Genomic DNA, 19,469 nt, shown 5'->3' on the forward strand with positions numbered 1-19,469 from the left:
TTATGAATAGTGCATGAACAGTGTATGAACAATGCATGAACATTTTTGTTTGTCTCCTAAAAGGTAAAACGCGTGCATAAAAAAAAAAAAAAAAAAAAAGGAAAATGCAAAACACAAAACATTAGATGTAGGAAAATAATTCCTACCCAAACGTATACTCATGTTAGGTTTTTCATGTTATAAAATCTGTTATTTTATATATTCTAGTTTCACAAAATATTGAAGGGCCAAAAGAAAAGTAGAGAGAGAGAGAGAGTGCTTCAACTATATTTAAGGAAGACATAGAGTCTTTATATGTGTTATTTGTGTTTATTTATATTTTTGGCAAGTGCTTAATCTTTGTAAGTGATTGAGATACTCAGATGTATGTAAAATTTAACTTAAGATATGAAATAATATAATTTTATATTTCTCTGTTCAATTTTGTTATATTTTTAATCTCTTGACATGTATATTTAGTTTTGCAAATTAAAAATTATGACTGGGTTCGAATTAGCTCAACCTTACCACATCTTCTTATCAATGACTAGTTTAAGTCATAAATGGAGAAGATTAAAGTTGCGTTTGTTTCACATGTAAACTAAAATCTGAAAACATTTTACACCCGGGTGTGTGTTTGGCACCACGTGAAAATACAGTTAAACTGAAAATAGAATTCAGTTTGACTGTAAAATAAGCTTCCCAAGGTGTAAAATATTTTCAACTTCCATTTTACCTTCAACGCATTTCTGGATTTTGTGAGAGCTCACACACTTCTACACACTCCTCACATAGTTCAAAACCCATCTCACCTCAACTTCACCCCACGCACCAACGAGAGAGAGATGCCGCTCCACCCCACACGTAGACGCCAATTCGACGTCCACCCACACTTTGACGAGCAGCACCGCCGTTTTCCCCTTTATGCCAATGAGTTTTCTCCCTTTTCTTCTCTTCTCTCACTCAACCTCACCTCTGCCCACTTCGAGCTCCAAATGTACCCGATCCACCAAGGCAAGATTGATCCACCCAAGACCGATCTCATTCTCGACCCACCCAAGACCGATCTTGTCATCGCCGTTGAAGACTGATCTCGTTGACCCGATCTCCATCTCTTTCCCGATCTATCTCTCTTTCCCTCAATCTCACTCTTTCTTCCTCCCTCTCTCTCAGTTTGACCGAGTTCAGCTTGTGAATGAATGGAGCTAATGGATTTTTTTTTTTGTTTGTTAACTGTATATACTGAAATTTTCTATTATAAAATTTGTTTGGAAGCTGTGAGAAGATGGCTGAGAAAATGTGAGAAACTAGTATAAAATAGCATTTTTAGAATGCAACCAAACATCTGAAAACATTTTCTAAAACAATTTTCATTATGCAGTTAAACACTTGAAAATATTTTCCTTTCCCAAAAATATTTTCGCTTGAAAATATTTTACACTCGGAAAATAAGATAATAGGTTCCACCGCCTTTTCCAACTTCTTGAACTCTTTCACTATTAATTTCACTAATTTCTAAAATAAAAGGTTTTCTTCATTATGTTAGGTTTTTCATGTTATAAAATTTGATATTTTATATATTATAGTTTCACAAAAATATTGAAGGGCCAAAAGAAAAGTAGAGAGAGAGAGAGAGAGAGAGAGAGAGAATCAATGCTTCAACTACATTTAGGGTTTCTAAAAGGTATGTTTAGGGAAGACATAGAGTCTTTATATGTGTTATTTGTGTTTATTTATATTTTTGGCTAGTGCTTAATCTTTATAAGTGATTGAGGTACTCAGATGTATGTAAAATTTAACTTAAGATATGAAATAGTATAATTTTATATTTCTCTGTTAAATTGTTGCTATATTTTTAATCTTTTGACATGTAAATTTAGTATTGCAAATAAAAAATTATAAGTGAGTTCCAGTTAGCTTAACTTGTAAAATCTCTGATGATTGAATATCTTGATCTGATAATAAAAGAGCTCATCAGAAGCGGATGCCATAGGTTGAAATTCTTTCAAACAAAAAATAAAAATAAAAATTATAAGCCTTAAATCTTAGATGTTCAGCCTTCAAAAGTTCATGTGTTTTCTTTAAAAAGAAAAAGAAAAAGAAATACTCCTAAAAAAAATCAATAGGCATGTAGTGGCATTTTTAGGGTCAATTAATTATGGTTACTTATATATGGATATATTGTATTACAATTTTTTTCTTCATTATTTTAATGACACATAATATATAATTGAAATTAATTTTTCAAACATTATAACACATATGAGTATTATAAAATAACCGATAACGAACACGCGCATCACGCAAGATATTCGCCAGTTTAAATAATGATAAAAGTATTCTAATCCATTCTATATTATTGATGTTTATTATATGGTGTAATTGTTTCCCACATCAGTTTTTTGCTTTCTTATTTAAAAAACATAAACCAAATAAACAATATATATATATATATATAGTGGTCCTAAAAAAGGTAATTCTAATACTGCATAAAATGTCACAACTTTGTCACAACTATCTTATGTGTTAGATTGTGACTAGTTGCTTGTTACTTTCATATAGACCCATCACTTTTTCTCCACAACTCACAGTCTACCACTTAGACAATTGTGGCATTATGTGGTCTTAGAATTTTTGTTCTAAAAATATTGCACTTAGTATAGCCCCAAAGTCAAGTTGGACTTTGCTTTTACAAAAATTAGCAAAGGGCCCACGCGATGCGCTGATAAAAAAATTTCCATGTGAAATATTATATAAAATTTTCAAAATATGTTAAAGAAATAACATTAAGTAATGTCGGGAAAACATGAATAGGTTTTTATTGACTTAAAGTAATATGAAATTAAGGGGATAAATAATTTTTTTATTCTCAAGAGGATAAAGAAATAGAGTATGTCATAGAAATTAGTTGAAGTAATGAATTCATCATAAAAAGTGAAAATTTAAAATTGCACACACATGTCCATTACAATTTTTCACTTAAGGTAAAGAGCAGTTAAAGGATTAAAGAACAACGTAGGAATATTGTAATTTAAACAATGATAAAAGCATTTTATCCCATTCCATATTATTTATGTTTATTATATGATGTAATTGTGCCACATGACAAACCTTATGGTCTTTTACATGGGCTTTTTGCTTTTTTATTTAAAAACCATAAACCAAATAAACTATTTATATATATAATTAGTGCATGCCTATAAATAATTAATATGTGCATTTAACCCATGGACACATTCAATGAACTAATATTTTGACATAAATGTAATCTTTGTTGAGGTGGAAGCCTAAATGAAGAATATGTCACTTGGTAGAATCTCATGCACTCCTAGATAAGATCTTTACTTATATATATATATATATATATATTTTTTTTTTTATTTTTTTTTTATATTTATATAAATTGTTTTTAGATTGATTAGTAAAGTCTCTTGTCATTAAGCAAGAAATATGACCTACAGTTATAAGTTGAAACTTTATAATATCTAATAAAAATGTAATGTTGAAAGGTAATAGTATTGAATGTACTTTTACATATACAACTTTTTTTTTTCAATATAAATATGATGGGGATTGGAATTTTTGGGGTGTACTTTATAATAATTGTTCTTTAACATCCAACCAAGTTGTTAATTGAATTTTTTTTGGTATCCCTGGAACTCGAATGCAAAACCTTATTTAAGGAGAAGAAACTTTATCAAGTCACACAAATTGAAACATTCAAATATATGACTTTAAAACATGTAACTTGGGCTTATCAAAAAAAAAAAAAAAAAAACATGTAACTTGGGGATTGGAGTCATTTTTCTTTGAAACTGGCATGAACAAACTTCATCAAGTAAAATACAGTTTTCCCCCCAAATCCATCATATTCTCGTTGCCAATTACCATTATCCATTCCTCTCCAAAAAAAAAAAAAAAAAACCATTATCTATGGCCAAAAAATAAATAAAAAATTCTGAGTGACTACATTGCAAAAAACAAAGGGGAAAAAGAAAACAAGAAAAGGTATAGAAAAACAAAAACGCAGTTAATGATCATCACTCACTGGTTGTCCACTTCCAAACACAAGGGAAGGTTAGAACTCTGAAGTCTGAACTCTGAAGATAACAAGCTGTAAGTAATAAATCAGGAATGGAAAACCTTTTTTTGTGCAACTACAATTTCCATCAAGTGCTCCCAATCCCAAATTCACTGGTTTTCAAAAAACCCATCTCACCAAGATCTTCTTTTAACCAGGTGCGCTTCTTCTCCTCAGGCAATCACAGCTCCACAACAAGAACCTTGAAGATGGCCCAAACTACACAAAACCCAGGTAACGAAATTCATCATTTCACTCGTACATACCTATATATATATATATATATATATATATATATATATGTATATATGTGCATAACTGTATGTCCAGTGACCAAGTTTATGTGCGAGAAACAAACCGTGAAATTGAGCAGGACCCGTTAGCAAGTAATAGCAAATTCGTGGCTTTAGATAATAAAGGATGTATTATATGTGATGCTCATTTTGTAACCGATGGTTTTTTTTTTTTTTTGGTTTGTTTTTGTTTTATGCAATAATTTATATGACAGTGAGGATTTAGCTTAAAGCATTATGGAAGAGAAATAAGATTAGTGAAACACCCAGAGAAGATTGTTATGTTATGTGTGATGGTCTTTGTGCTTCATTTCATACACGCTTCCATGAATTGAATCTGATGTGAAACAATAGAAATGCTACTTTGTTTTATGGAGATACCTTCAACATTTTTGTGAATTTGATTTGTGATGTTTTGTTATTGAATCAAGATGTGCATTTGGTAGATTCGGCCTTGCAGGGTTTGGTTTTTGTTGGGGAAGAAGTTTGGGATTAGTTGTAGTGTTCAAGTTGGTTTATGAGTTGGTCAGGTCTGCTAAAATTTGTTTTGTTTCCAAGTCTTGTTCTGGGGGTATTAGAGCAAAGCTTCACTATTGTTTGACTTGGGAAATTGTCCTCTTTAATATTTCAAAGAATTAAGATAAACTTTGAACACTCTTTTTACGTCCTTTGCAAGTTTGGAAAGGTCATTCTAAGATGATAAACCATTCTAGCTTGTTGTTTTTCTTGATATATGTCTAAAAAGTTGTTACTGATTTGTGATTTGCATCATTTCAGTGGTTCAGCAGAAAGTCATAATACCAAATAAATATGGAGAAAAACTTGTGGGCATCTTACATGAAACTGGATCTTCAGAGGTTATAATCTTATGCCATGGTTTTCAATCCTCAAAGGTTGGTGTTTCTAATTCTAATAAGAAAAGTGGTTAGTTCCCCCCACCCCTCTAGCTGTTCCTCCCAGTTTTATTTAGTACTCTCATAGTTAATGTTTTCCAAAAATCAATTTTGCTTTAGGGTTTTATTATTATTTTATATTATTATTATTATTTTTGGAAGTTTGATTGTTGGATGTAATTATGTAAATATGTGTAAATTTATGAATATATAGGCAAACATTGTAACTTGGCTTCCTTTCGAGGAAGAGTTTTACAACTGATATTTTCCACCTCCAGGAATACGATACTATGGTGAACCTTGCTGTTTCATTGGAAAATGAAGGAATCAGTGCCTTCCGTTTTGACTTTGCTGGAAATGGGTAAGCTGGTAGAATTACTGGTTGTAACTGTTTGGACTCTTAAAAGATTATTATAAAGATTTCTTTACTTGTGCTACTTCTATCTTCTAGTTGTTTGAAGATAGTCTTTACATATATTTATGCAGTTCCACAACTACTATAGTAACAGAAGGCAGATAACTTGTAATGGTGGATGCTTTAATAATGTAATATAACAGGTACCTAAATGCAAATTCTGCTTCTCCGGTTGCTGCTGTTCTTGGCTGATCTCATCATTCATGAAAGTTTTTAGCAGCAATCAAATTTTTCCTTAAAAAAAGTGAATTAATTTTCTCTATATAATCTAAGAATCTTATGGAATTGCATCCTTGCTATCTGCCATAACTTTATCAAATGAAAACCTAGTCCACAGACTCCTCACCAAATTTGTTGCTGAATGGAGTTGTGAGTCATCCAAAAAACCTAAACTTGAAATCCATCAGTCTTAATGTAATGATTTAGTTCTAAATTTATACCACAATATTTTGATGTGTGTAGAATTGTATTTAATCCTTCACTTCTATTGTCAGGGTTATCTATTCTCTTTGATTCAAGTACAAGCAAAATCCTAACCACATGAGAAGTCATTCGCTCATGGTTGAGCACATATGTGAAACACTTTATAGGCTTTTTGTATGGTAGCATACAACTTATTTATCTATTTTGATTTTGTTATTATAGATAGTCTGGTTTAGTTAATGACCATAGTGAAATTCCTGTTATTGTTCTTAACGAAGGAGACTATTATCTTCAATTTCTACTATATTGGCCAGACATTTTACCCTCTCTAGGACACACAATAAGATTGATTTGCCAACAACAAAAAAGAAAAAAGAAGAAGTTAAAGTTAACATTGCAATTGTTGAAAGAATGACTTCATTTTTATTTAACTGACACATGCTTGTTCCTCCATCTGTATCATGTTCTTCTTCTGTGGTTTAAAGTTGTGATATATGTTCTAGTTTTGAGTGTCAACTGTCAATCTTGGTAGTTCTTACCCAACACATTTCCTTTCATGTGATTTTAGTGCTCCATTTTGCTGTTTCAGGGAAAGTGAAGGTGTATTTCAGTTTGCTAACTATTGGAGAGAGGTTGATGACTTGCATGCTGTAATCCAACACTTCTCTGGAGCAAACCGTGTAATAAGTGCAATTATTGGGCATAGTAAAGGTAAATTGTTAACATACTCAACATATGAATATCACTGATAAGAAAGGAAAAATTTTATACATGGTTTTTCTCCTCTTTGATGACTAAATAGAGCTGGAAAAAAGTCTTATGCCCCCTTGCCCCATTGGGCCCCAACCAAAATTCTCTATCCTCTTGTTTTACTCCTATCATCATCATCATCATCATCATCTTCATTTTTGGGCCTTCTTTACATTTATACAAGTCTTTTGAATCTCAAAGCAAGAGCTCTCTCTCTCTCTCTCTCTCTCTGTGTATATATATATATATATATATATTTTAAATTCTAGAAATAATGTTGTTTTGATGGGACCCAGTCCAGAATAAATGTTTCCTCTAAATGGAGGAGAGGATATCTGGTTTCCAGAATAGTGGTGCTAGTAGGAATGGTGGAAGCAGCAGGTTGGCAGTCATGGGAGGGAATGAGTGTGGATGTCATGATAGCTGTCCATGTCCTGGTGCTGTTCATATATACATAGATGCACACTGATATTTGTGCATTAGCTTCTGCTTATGGAATATTTCCTTAGTAGGAAATGCAAATAATTTCTATCTGCTTGATCTTCCCAAATGCACATATAAATTTGGTGTAGTATTTAAAATATACTCCAAGGTTCTTGCTTCAAAATGAGATATTTAGAATTTGTAATCTTTAGATTCAACTTCCATGTGAAATTGCATCCACAATCGTTAAATGACACAAATCTCATTTCATCATGTATGTTGCCTTGCATTTGCCTTAAAAGTTGATCTTTCATTTTTGTGTCAGTATTTTTACCTAGTTTTCTTGAAGTTCAATAATAAAAGAATGACTTTTTATGTGTAAATTCATCCATTGTAAGTGCTGAAAATGTAAATGCAGGAGGCAATGTGGTGCTACTCTACCCTGCTAAATATCATGATATCCACACAGTTGTCAATCTTTCTGGCCGTTATGACCTGAATAAAGGCATTGAAGAACGCGTGGGGAAAGACTTTATGCAAAGAATCAAAGAGGATGGATTCATTGATGTTAAGACTAAAACAGGTAATCTGTTAATTTCTATCCTACAAGGTCATGTATACTTGATGATATGAAATCTTTCAGTTTACAAAGTACTTGTTTTCACATGCTTTTCTTCCTCAATGCTTTGCATATGCTCAAGCTTAATTCGCTTTTCAGAGAATTTTGGATCAAGCATAACTCCATCATCAATGATGGCAGATCTATCTGCTTATTTTCTGTCAAGTGAATTTTGAAAAAGAAAAATTAACTATTAGTCCCTTTGTCCCAAATTGTTGGTCCTCTATTCCATTTTGGGATGTCCCCAAATATAGTCCTCTTTGAAAAGTCAACATGTAAATTTCTTAATTTACCCTTTACTTTATTTAAAAATTTAGGTAAAATACTATTTTGGTCCCTAAATTTTATCAAAAGTTTGTTTTTCATCCTTAAACTTTAAGAAGTTCTTTTTTTGTCCATAAATTATTGAAAAGTTCATCTTTTGTCCTTAAACTATTGAAATGTTTTATTCATGTCCTTAAACTTTACCAAAAGTTTGTTTTTCATCCCTAAGCTATTAAAAAAGTTCTTTTTTCATCTCTATTTTTGTCTCTAAACTATTGAAAAAACTCTTTACAAAGTTTAGGGATGAAAAAAGAATTTTTTAAAGTTCAAGGACCAAAAACAAACTTTTTGTAAAGTTTAGGACCAAAATAGTATTTTACCCAAAAAATTCAATACCATTCTTTTATTAAAGTTTAAATTAATAAGGGTAGTTGTGTAAACTTATACATTTTGACTAAAAGACAACACATTAAATGATGTTCCCTTAAAAAGTTAGATTTCCTAAACATGACCAACAATTTAGGTCGGAGGGAGTACTATTTAAATGAATTATAAAGACAATGTGACTTATATTTTGATACTTTGTAGGAAGTGTTGATTTCCGTGTGACTGAGGAAACTTTACTGGACCGCCTAAGTACAAATATGCATGAAGCATGCCTTAAGATAGACAAAGAGTGCCGGTGAGTTAATTTTTCTTGCATTTTATGTGTTCTTTCATCTCTTGCTTTACCAAGTTTATCATAGTTTATGAAACATTACATAATGTTCTTAGTTAATATGAAAACATAATTACATAGCATATTTTTTCTTGATGGTTCACAATTTCTAACATTCTGCCAGCAATTGTTTTCTTTCTAGATGAATGAAACAAAGCTTGATATCCCACAAAGATTAAACCATGTTTTTTGGCTTTTTGTAAGCCTGGTAGGCTCACTGCTTAACTTGGGCTCAGTTAGGAAAAAAGAGAAGGAAGGGGAAAAAAAGTGGGTGGGGGTGGGGGGATCTATTCGCTAGTCAAATCTTGTAGAACAAAGTTTTCCTCCAAATTGGTTTAGAGGAATCTCTTCCAACCAATTATGTGGCAACTCATAAAACCATCCATTGGTATTATTTAAACAAGCCACATGACTCATTAAATAGGCCATGTGACTAAAAGTACATGTGGATAATTGTTTTAATCTCCACTTGGGTTTGGAGGTAAACTTTGTCCAATCCTATATTACTTTCTCTGTGTATCCTAAGGTCATATTTACTGTTGTGCCACTTTCATGATTTTCAGAATTTGGTACCTTGTTAACTATGCCATATTTGAAATCTGGAATGACCCATGCAGAATTAGATCTGGAAAACTTGTCAGGTTGATCGGGTTCGGGTTTTGATCTATCCGGCTTTGGGTTAGAAACGAGTTACCTAACCTATGACCCTCACCCTTACAGGTCACATCGACCTGGAATGACCTGCAATTTTTTTTTCCATGCGAAAAAATATATATAAAATAAAAAAAGAAACTTAATCATATTGTTTTCATCTTCCTCATCTTCCTTTCAATACAAATAAGAGAACAAATAAACAAACGTTAAATAATACATAAATCTTAAATTTACACTGATCGAGTTAAATAATACATAAATACTTAAGGTTATACAATCCAAAACTGTTCACTAATCTTAACATCACCATGAAAGGGTATAAAAACAAAAACTAGATGTGGACCATATCATGTTTTTAACCTTGCCAAGTCCACCTTTTGCATATAAAAGTGAAGAAATAATTAAGATTTAAAAGAAAGACAAATATTGAGGAATGAAAAGTAAACATAAATGGATCCAATGACTCCAATGGTTAGAATAGAAAATTTTGTAGAGGAAGAATTTCACTTCATCACTCTACTGGTGATACGGGTCATGCAATAGTGAAAACTGAAATTTTGACCGGACCTGACTCAGAATTGCACAGTTTTGGGTCGACCCATTTTTTGGTGGGTCCAAAAAGTCCAACCCATATGAAACAAATTGACCAACAGAGGCTATGGAGAAATTTTTTTTATTGGTTAATACAACTCATGCAACTGGATTGAACCCTCACTCTCCACACCTTACTTATGGTGGAGGGAATGCCATAACATCCCAATAAAAAACCTGCAGACTTGTAGTAGGTTGCTTTTGCTATTAGGGACATTTTATAATTTTTTTGCCTAATACTTAATGTTTTACCATTAACAATGCATGTATCTCTCTCTCTCTCTCTCTCTCTCTCTTTCTTTTTTGGGTTGGGGGGGGGGGGGGGGGGGTGAAGCAAAGATTGACATCAGATTTTGGCATAAAGAAATTGGTTGTTCTTGTTGTAAATCTAAAATGGGCTATTTTCTTACAGCTAACTATGGTGCTGATAACTATCTATATAATTGGCAATTTTCACCAATCACATTATGCACATATCATTTCATATTGTTATTGAAATATAATATATATATATATATATATATTTTTTTTTTTACTGTAAATAATCACCATTACTGTATATACAGGGTCTTGACAGTCCATGGATCTGCTGATGGGGTCATCCCTGTTCAAGATGCATTAGAGTTTGCCAAGATAATACCGAACCACAAATTACATGTTGTAGAAGGAGCTGATCATGGATACACATCACATCAAGCTGAATTAGTCTCAGTTGTTTTGAATTTTATCAAAGAAGCGCTGCAGCAGGACAAGGTTACCTCTAGCTAAGCACTTCTGTGTCCACCTGTAGTATAAAGACAAATAGCAGCATATTTTACAGATTGAGTTTTCTAACCTTTCTGTTGAATGATCACAACCTGCCTATGTAATGAGATGATAAAAGCTGCACGTGCTTATTATTTTAACTCATTTCGTGAAGTGATGATCATGACAAATTGTTTGCTAGTTGTATTTTCTGCTGACAAGGTTCAGTTGCATGATTGTCCAATTTAACCAGTGTTCATTGTCCCACTCAGGTTCCAACATTTTGTTGTGGTCACCCTTGACATTTGGTCATAGCATCAAATCATATCTAAAGCATCTGTGATTTTTTAACCCATGTTTATAGAAATTTTGATTTTTGTAAGGCTGAGATCGCCTTTCAGAAGAAAGACGTTGAATGTAGGAATGATCTTGTTGCCATGTTTTTCCTTTTAAAAATCACAGCCGCCTTGAAAAACTTACTGAATATCTTCACGAACTTGTCAAAGCAAACTTATTCCAGTAGAAATTGATGGGCAGAATAGAAATAGAATATAGATTGTCGCTACAATATAATATCATATCTTATGAAAAAAAAAAAAATATTTTCAAAACTGAAATTTTGACTTTTTGTTCACTTATTTTATTCTCATTTTTCTCTGTCATTATTCTAATATATATTTTTGTAGTGACAATCTTTGATAACCAAATTGAGATTTTAGAGGTGACGATTTAAAAAAAAAAGAAAAAGAAAAGAACATTATTAAAGTGCTAGATAATGTTATTTATTTTATAAACACTTATTTTCATAATTGAATCCAAACAATTCAGATTTAATGACCAATCTTAATAGATTTTAAAAGAGGTTTAGACAAAAGCTTCAAAACTTTCAGACTGACCTTAAACTCTTTAACAGTCCTCTTAAAACTCTACTCGTGCAGCTCATAGACATTATTGGATGCATCAGTCTATTATATCACAATTATATGATGTTTTATCTTTTCTTTTATCCTTTCATTTTTTTGAAGTGGGGTGGGGGGAATAATTAAAAAAATTAAAACAGGGAAAAGAAGAAAAGAATGAAATGTTAGTATTCTGAAATATTATTTAAGAGAAGCTGAACATCATAATAATTCATTAATGAAATTTTTGCTGAATGAATTTATTTACAGTGATATATTACATGAATGCTGCTAACAGTTGCAAATATTTAGAAAATACTGGTAATAACATTATAATTATCTTACTCCTAGCAGTTACAGCAGCAGCGGACTTGTACTTATACAACATGATGTTCATGCTACAACAGCATAAACACTAACTGTTAACTCAATGATCATAGCTGACGCAGGTATGTAAGAAAAGCCTCCGTACAAGCATTTGAAATGCATATATTCTGCTATCATCTCATAGTTAGCTTGGCCTTAGGAATGAATGAATTCCTTTCAAGCATCTGCAATGCTTAATCTTCCAAGTAACAATCAAAGGATTATTACACTGGTCTAAGCTCCATATTTTGATCATAGCTATCTTCACTCCCAATGTCATATGTTTCAAGATATGCCTCCTCGCCTTTATCCTGGGTCCAAGAGGGAAAAAAAAAATATAAAATATAATAACTCATGCAGCAGGAGGAATTTAATCTGAAGAGGTTGGAAGAATAGTATACTATGCCAAGTAATATTTGCTTACAGATCACAGCATAGACAATATTGCACCAAAAAACCAACACAAAACAAGATACATTGATCAGGAAAGATAACTTAAAGATCAGTGTTGGTAAAAGCGTGTGGTGCACTTAAGCGCAAAGGCCTCTTGGAGCCTAGGCGCAAAGCATAAAGCACAAGCGCGCACTTGATTGAAGTGAAGCACCCATTTTATAAAAATAATTAGTAACGAGAAATACAACAATCAAATTATCATATAAATTGAAAAAAAAAATTTCATATAATTCATTTAACATTTATATAGCCCTACTTTTGCAATTTTAACACAAAAATTGCAAGTCAAGTCATTTTATTTTTTTGGACCAGCTAGATATGAATAGTTCCATATAATATCCTTTCTTGAATCTTCAATATCTATAATACCCTATGACTAATTACTAATATTAGTTAATAATTTAATCACTTAATTACTATAAGTCTATAATAATTAGTCTGCTATGTTCAACATCAACCACAAAAGTAGCTGAGAATATCAGGACATAGCAATATGGCAATTGGTACCAAGCAAATATTCAAAAGGGAAAAAATAGAATAATAATAAGAAGAAGCTAGGTGGGTTACTGTTTTAAGGAGAAAAAAAAAAATAGAGAAGAACTGGGAGGTTGTGGGTTTCAGGACAAGTTACACTCACAATATATTTTTTTTGATAAGTAAGTTACACTAAAAATATACCAAATCAATGGTTTATATCAACAATGCCAAGATCCTATAGTTTTGATTAAGTTTTGGTTTATTTTTTTGAAAAAGACAAGAAAGTGCCAAAAAGGGTGCTTTGAGCTTCTTGAAAAAGTGCATCTAAAGCGCGGGCCTAGCTTTTGAGGTAAAAAGCAGTGGAACCTTGGGGTTTGCACTTTGAGTTTAAGCGCACTTTTACCTACACTGTTATAGATATTAGAAACAATTAAAAAACTGAGTGCATAAGTGGCTAGAATAGGTTACATGACAAAGGACGCACATACTCTTCTTCTTTTATTTTATTTTTTAATAAAAATTTTGAAAAGTACAAAGGGCACATATTCTATACATAGCAAGTTCTTTGTGTCAATGAAGAAAACTGCCAGTGATAATATTGGTTTGGAAGAGTCAAATCCAAAGCGACAATTTGACATGAGGCACATTGTATTAATTACATACAGAGGACTAAATGGCCAATTACCTCTTCTATGTCATCATCAGAAACATTATGATCATCCAATCTTGAGTACAATGTTTTTGAGTCATCAATCTCCTTCCCATTTCTCAAATCTTCCTGAAATCAAAAGCAGAAACAGATAATTTACTAACAGGAAAAACAAGATTGGTTTAGGCAAATGTTGTCTGAATATCACTATATCTGTCTTTGTAAGCAATGGCTATAATACCAATTCAGATTTCACCAATTCCATTCTCTCCTGTAAGTCTGAGATATGATGCTTAAGTGCCTGCAAAACAGGAAATTAGTTCAATGGAAGCATATAAATCAGTCAATTTTGTGAACACATAGGACCAAGAAATTATTATAATGTTACCTCACGCCTCTGAAGTTCAATTGACCGAGCCAATGCCTGCCTTCTTGTCAATAAATTCTTGGGTCTTAGTGCTTGAGGCTGTCGATAATTCTTCCCACGATATACAATAATTGCATATCCTTTGCTAGTTTTATCTAAAGATACTAGCACTCCGCCACTCTCTGCTTCCAAAGAAATTGCAATATGCTTGACTTGTTCAAGTCTTTTTCCTCTCACAATTATCTTTACCAACTCGCGATACTTCCAGTGTAAGTGCATGTTTTCTATGACACCAGCATAAACCCCTCGCCTGCCTGAATCAGAAACACAGAATAGTTTGACTCTGGTTCTAAACTCTGGTTCTAAAAAGCATCAAGTACAGAATTAAAGTGGCTACTCTTACCTAGATGTAGGTAGGGTTTCATGCTCAAACCCATCTTACGAAATAAAAGTCTCTCCTCATCAGTTATAGTTTCTAAATCAGTTGGGATATCTGCTGGTTCCAGATACTCCTGCACTTTTGCTAAAGCATTCTCAGCCCTTTTGAGCCTTCCTTTTGCCTAGGACCATTTGAAGTTAGATATAAATCAGAGCTTGGATATGATTTTGCATTTTATGTGTCCAGATACCAGAGCAGGAGGTTTTTGTGTCCTAAGATTTTGCATAAGATATTTGATTTTGTCTCTTAGTAACTTACAATAGATAGTTTGTTCTGAAGGTATTTGACTAACAAAGCATGTCTAGTCAAAGCTGAATCTTTAATCATTTTCTGAACATCTTCACTACTTGGTTGGTTTCCCCAGCGAGATGTTGCTGCGATGGTTTCAGCAAGGGTTCCAGCAACCAATGGACCTTTAGAAGCTTTGGCCTTTGACACAATTGAGGCTGAGGCCATTTCTCGTGCTTTCTCTTCCACATTTTGTTGGAGATCTGTCAGTTTCTTCCTCTCTTTTAATGCCTTTGTAACAACTGGAGGCAAGTAGTCATTACCCCTGTAAAAGACAATATAATCCTTGTTTCTAGAAACTAGTGTGCCCCCTGTCAATTTCTGCATGCATAAAAATGCAACTGTCAAGAAGGAATTGCTATCCACAATTGAGTATCCACAACCTGATATGCTACTGGGCAGAAGGGATTAGACCAGCTTCTAGAACAAGGAAGACAGGCCAAAAATCTCCAAAAGCTTGGAAGAAACAAGAAACAGAATAGTATCCTGTCCTTAAAGATAATACAAAAAAAGACATGGCTGGTCCAGATATAAAAAACACATTCATGAATGTTAAGAGCCTAATTTATTTTAATTAGTATTGGATAAAAAATGATAGAGATATGTTTTATTGATTCAATTAAATTACTTTGAATTAGGATTAGTTAGATTAGTTTAGATTAGGATGAATGATGAGTCTTATTGATTGATTATAGGAAGTTAGTTTTAACTTTTACTTACACAATTCTTTTATTGTTTGCTTCAAGCGAATCAAGGCTACCTAATTTGATAAAATGGACCACTTCGAGAGAGTCCAAACCTTCAAGTTTGATAAAACCATGACTACTCTTTATTCATAAAGGGTCATGAAGAGTGGATAAGTAAGGTCACAAAACAATGAAAAAGTTTCAATCTCTGTACTATATGTCATTCACATAGGAAAACTAAATGCTTGTCATTGCAAAATATATAAGAGGCTTGAATCCAAAATGATGATATGTAAGAAACCAAAGAGAAGTACTTCATGACAGAAGAAGAAAGAACCTAAAGGGCAAGAGTGTTTTCTAGAGGGGAGGAATGTTATGAGCTAATGAGCCTAATTTATTTTAATTATTATTGGATAAATAATGATAGAGATATGGTTTATTGATTCAAATAATTAGTTTGGATTAGGATTAGTTCCAATAGTTTGGATTAGGATGAATTATGATGAGTCTTATAGATAGATTATAGGAAGTCAGTATTTGTCTTTTATCTAATTGGAATATGTCTGGTATAAACTCAGATGTGAAAATGATTAGAGAATAGTCATGATTTTCTAATTTAAAAATTGTTAACTAGTCTAACTTGGAGGTCTGGACTCCCTCAAAATAGTCCATTTTATCAAATTGGGAGGCCTTGGTTCCCTTGAAGCAACCACCAAACAATGTACATAACAGTGTATAATATGCTTGGAATTGGGAAGCAACCAACCAAAAAAATAGTGTATGTAACAGTGTATATGGTTGGAATAAGAAATTAGATGGCATGTTAATTTCCCAGTACTAGATGTGTACTTCCCACTGACTGCAATACCTGAATTGTGCAGTTAAATTCTATCTTCACCAAATTGTATGAAAAAGGAGGAGAGTTTGCCTCTTAAGCTTTATATCAATGTGCAAAGTAATTGTGACATGCAGAAAATCAAGCAATGGAACAGTAAATAAAGCCACAGAATCTCTACTTATTGAGCTAGTATTGAACTTGGAAACTGTCTGTTGCATGCTTAATACATAACATTTCCCAGACCATTCAAGCTAGCTAGGATAATGAACTAAAGGAATCTTCTGAAAGGGCATTAAAGTTCTCATCATCAGCTTAATACAATCAGGATGCCTTAGATTTACATTTTGTAGTAATCTGTGAGGAAAATATATCCAGATGATTGATTTCACATTGAAGTGGGAAAATTAACTTAAAACAATGTAAATCTGCTTCATGATGCTTGATGCTAACTACTCTAATATTTCTTTTAGCTAGATGGTGAAGCCCAAGAGATATTTTAAAATGCTGAACATTTAAGAGGGAGCAATGTTTCTGAAGTCTCACCTTGAGTTCTTCTGCCATCCTCTCGTTACGTGTATTCAGTACACCACGTTTGATGGCTACCTTTGCAATAGCACTTCTTTCCCATAGCTTTACCATTGCCCTTGCCAGACCTTGCAATTCTCTGCTCCTTCCTATGAACATTAAGTAAATTCAAAGTAATAAAGAAACCAGATTTTGTGAATATGAATACAATAGTGAAAATTAATTATGACATACCTAAAGCAAAATGTGGGGGCATTGTTCTGGCAAGCCTACGGATAATTGTCATCTCCTTGTTTCTTAGACAATGTCTTGCGCCATATGGAAGAAGTCTGAACGGTGGTTTATATCCAGGGACTGCTGCAGGAAGCAAGTCTGCATCAACAGGAAATGGCTCACGACCTGTCCAATCAGTAAACCGTGGACCCAACTCATCAAGTAAATGGTTGAGATCACTCAATTCCATCTGTTCTTCCTTAGATAGATCCTTCAAATACTTTGCAGAATCAGGGATAAAAGGTTCTGTAGATTTAATTGTGTCCACTATTAAATTATGTGTAGTATCACTCAAAGCTCCTTTTGAATCTTCCAACATATTCATATTAGTTTGACTTTGTTTGGCATATGAATCGACACAAGGAAGTTTGTAGGTTATTCCCCTGTACAACACAACAGAACTGCCTGACCTCCATATAACCAAACCTCCTGTTTTACTCTGATAGAGGCACAAAGATAATTAAAATAAGATGCCAGCAGACTCATTATCACAAACGCTTGATACTAAAACACAACAAGACAGGATATGCATAACTAAAAAACAAATAAATTTATGAAAAATCCCATGTAACTAAAGATATGCGAGTTTATCAAAATATGTAGGACTGTGCAATTCAATTAAGCATATGTTGCCAAAGTCATTACTCATTACAAGCTCCAAAATCATTGAAATTGTTGCATTTGTAATATTCAAAAGCAAAGAAATAGAAAAGATACAATGAACCTAACAATGTGCAAACACTGACCTCTAAAATGTCATGGGTTCTTTTCATGTTAATCGCAAGAGGCCCTTCGAATTTCAACTTCACCACTTCATCAGACCTCCATTTCTCATGTATAGAATCCACCAAAGCCTGTGTAATGCCAGCAACTCCAACCTTTGTCCTCTCCAGCATCCTCAAAGATACATTCCTTAGTCTCCGCAGCTCGTGTTCTGGAAGCTTTCTCTCTGCCAACTCTGTGTTGCTCCTCCTCTTATCACCTTCCCCAGACTCCATAACCTTCCCTCTCTTCCATGGTAACCCCATTGAACCACTACTACCCTCAACAAACCCCACATTTTTTCCAAAATGTTCATCCCTCGGATTTTCATTCAAAGGAACACTGTTTATGCCACTATAAATCTTTGTCTCCTCGTCTTTCAAAACCCCAATTTGAATTTCATCAAAAACATCACCTTCTCTCTTCCCTGGTAACCCAATTGAGCCACTACTACCGTCAACAGAACCTACATTTGTTTCAAAATGTTCACCTTTCCCAGATGGCCTTTTGTTTAAAAAAATGCCATTTATGCCACTAGAAATCTTAGTCTTTTCGTTTTCTAAAACCCCACTTGGAATTTCATCAAATGCATCACCTTCTCTCTCAAACATGACATTGAAGTCAACTTCCTGTTCATGAATTTCCATTCTTTCCACTCTTTCAACAAAAGCACTTTCAGTACCATTTTTATAATGCCCACCAACCTCATCAAAATCTTCTCTTAGTTCACAACTCTTTTGGGTACTAGTTTCAGGTTCAGAATCAACCCGTAAATTCCTGGTATTGCTTTTGCTTCCATGAACCCAAGGAGGCAGAACACCCCGGTTCGGAAACACAGAGCTCACTGGGTCACTCACCGATTCTTCAGCTTCAATTCCTGAGCCAGATACACAAACCCCAGAAGATTTCTGTCTCTCCTTATCTTCATGTTCTTCTTCTGGTTCCTCCCATGGAAATTTCTCTCTTTTGGAACTGGGTTTGAGCGACCATTTATCTTTAATTTGCTCAAAGAAGCTCGGCTTGGGTTTCCTCCTCTTCTTTGTAGTCTCAAAAGCAACTTTGATTCTTTGAGGTTGTTGATGGTTGTCAACCTGGGATGTCTGATTGGAACAAGAAATTCTGAGCCTGAGAGTTCTGGGAATACTCGAAGAAGGAGTTTGGGGTTGGAGAAGAAGCAAGTATAGAGAAGGGAATGAAGGGTAAGTGCAAGGATAAGGGGAAGTGATAGAATTCAATGAAAATGGTTGCAGTGCCATGGTGAAAAGTGATTCCTGAAAAGCATTTCTATTTCTAAGTTGTAACAGGATTAGGATTTGGATTTGGATTTTCTCTGAATAGTGAAACTCCTAAACGACTTGTAGCGCGGCCTATTTCTTAGCTGTTTGGAGTTTGGACTCATGGAGATAAGAGTATGAAGCTTAATTTTTAAACTTGGAGCGAACTGATTGGTAGGATGGCCCTTTTTGACCCGACCCAAATCTGACTCGTAATTCGATTTAACTAATCCGACCCGTTTGTAAAGTCTAAATGAGTTTTTAATTAGGCCATTTAACTATATGATTTAGTCAAATCCAGTTGGTTTTTCGTAACCCATTCAATC

General features: G+C 33.4%; 2 protein-coding genes across 3 annotated transcripts; one reads left to right on the forward strand and one right to left on the reverse strand.

Annotated features, from left to right (window-relative positions):
* Window positions 1-3,975: 3,975 nt before the first annotated feature.
* On the forward strand, window positions 3,976-11,172 carry LOC115976103. Of its 2 annotated transcripts, none has more exons than XM_031097207.1 (8): window positions 3,976-4,095; window positions 4,238-4,294; window positions 5,131-5,246; window positions 5,525-5,607; window positions 6,674-6,795; window positions 7,676-7,840; window positions 8,729-8,822; window positions 10,670-11,172. In XM_031097207.1, the coding sequence occupies exons 2-8, from the start codon at window positions 4,270-4,272 to the stop codon at window positions 10,869-10,871; spliced, it is 807 nt and encodes a 268-aa protein (XP_030953067.1). In that variant the 5' UTR covers window positions 3,976-4,095; window positions 4,238-4,269; the 3' UTR covers window positions 10,872-11,172. The 2 variants fall into 2 exon arrangements, with proteins under 2 accessions (XP_030953067.1, XP_030953066.1); XM_031097206.1 differs by having other exon boundaries at window positions 3,977-4,095; window positions 4,219-4,294.
* A 786-nt stretch (window positions 11,173-11,958) lies between these two features.
* Window positions 11,959-19,248, reverse strand: LOC115976104 (CRM-domain containing factor CFM3, chloroplastic/mitochondrial). The gene is made up of 9 exons (XM_031097208.1): window positions 17,854-19,248; window positions 17,069-17,546; window positions 16,853-16,983; window positions 14,756-15,106; window positions 14,462-14,618; window positions 14,080-14,372; window positions 13,933-13,992; window positions 13,728-13,820; window positions 11,959-12,423 (listed from the first exon to the last, which is right to left on the reverse strand). The coding sequence occupies exons 1-9, from the start codon at window positions 19,123-19,125 to the stop codon at window positions 12,337-12,339; spliced, it is 2,922 nt and encodes a 973-aa protein (XP_030953068.1). The 5' UTR covers window positions 19,126-19,248; the 3' UTR covers window positions 11,959-12,336.
* Between the last annotated feature and the right edge of the window lie 221 nt (window positions 19,249-19,469).

Source organism: Quercus lobata, chromosome 2 (genome assembly GCF_001633185.2).
Source record: "Quercus lobata isolate SW786 chromosome 2, ValleyOak3.0 Primary Assembly, whole genome shotgun sequence".
Lineage (NCBI taxonomy): Eukaryota > Viridiplantae > Streptophyta > Magnoliopsida > Fagales > Fagaceae > Quercus > Quercus lobata.

Excerpts from the sequence above, each read along its gene's own strand:
- LOC115976103 (XM_031097207.1), top strand. The coding sequence starts at position 4,270 with ATGGCCCAAACTACACAAAACCCAG. Across the intron at positions 4,295-5,130 it reads CCAAACTACACAAAACCCAG|TGGTTCAGCAGAAAGTCATA; the intron begins GTAACGAAATTC and ends GCATCATTTCAG. Across the intron at positions 5,247-5,524 it reads ATGGTTTTCAATCCTCAAAG|GAATACGATACTATGGTGAA; the intron begins GTTGGTGTTTCT and ends TTCCACCTCCAG.
- LOC115976104 (XM_031097208.1), bottom strand. The coding sequence starts at position 19,125 with ATGGCACTGCAACCATTTTCATTGAATTCTATCACTTCCCCTTATCCT. Across the intron at positions 14,373-14,461 it reads GAAACCCTACCTACATCTAG|GCAGGCGAGGGGTTTATGCT; the intron begins GTAAGAGTAGCC and ends TTTCTGATTCAG. Across the intron at positions 13,821-13,932 it reads AATTGGTGAAATCTGAATTG|GAAGATTTGAGAAATGGGAA; the intron begins GTATTATAGCCA and ends TTTTGATTTCAG.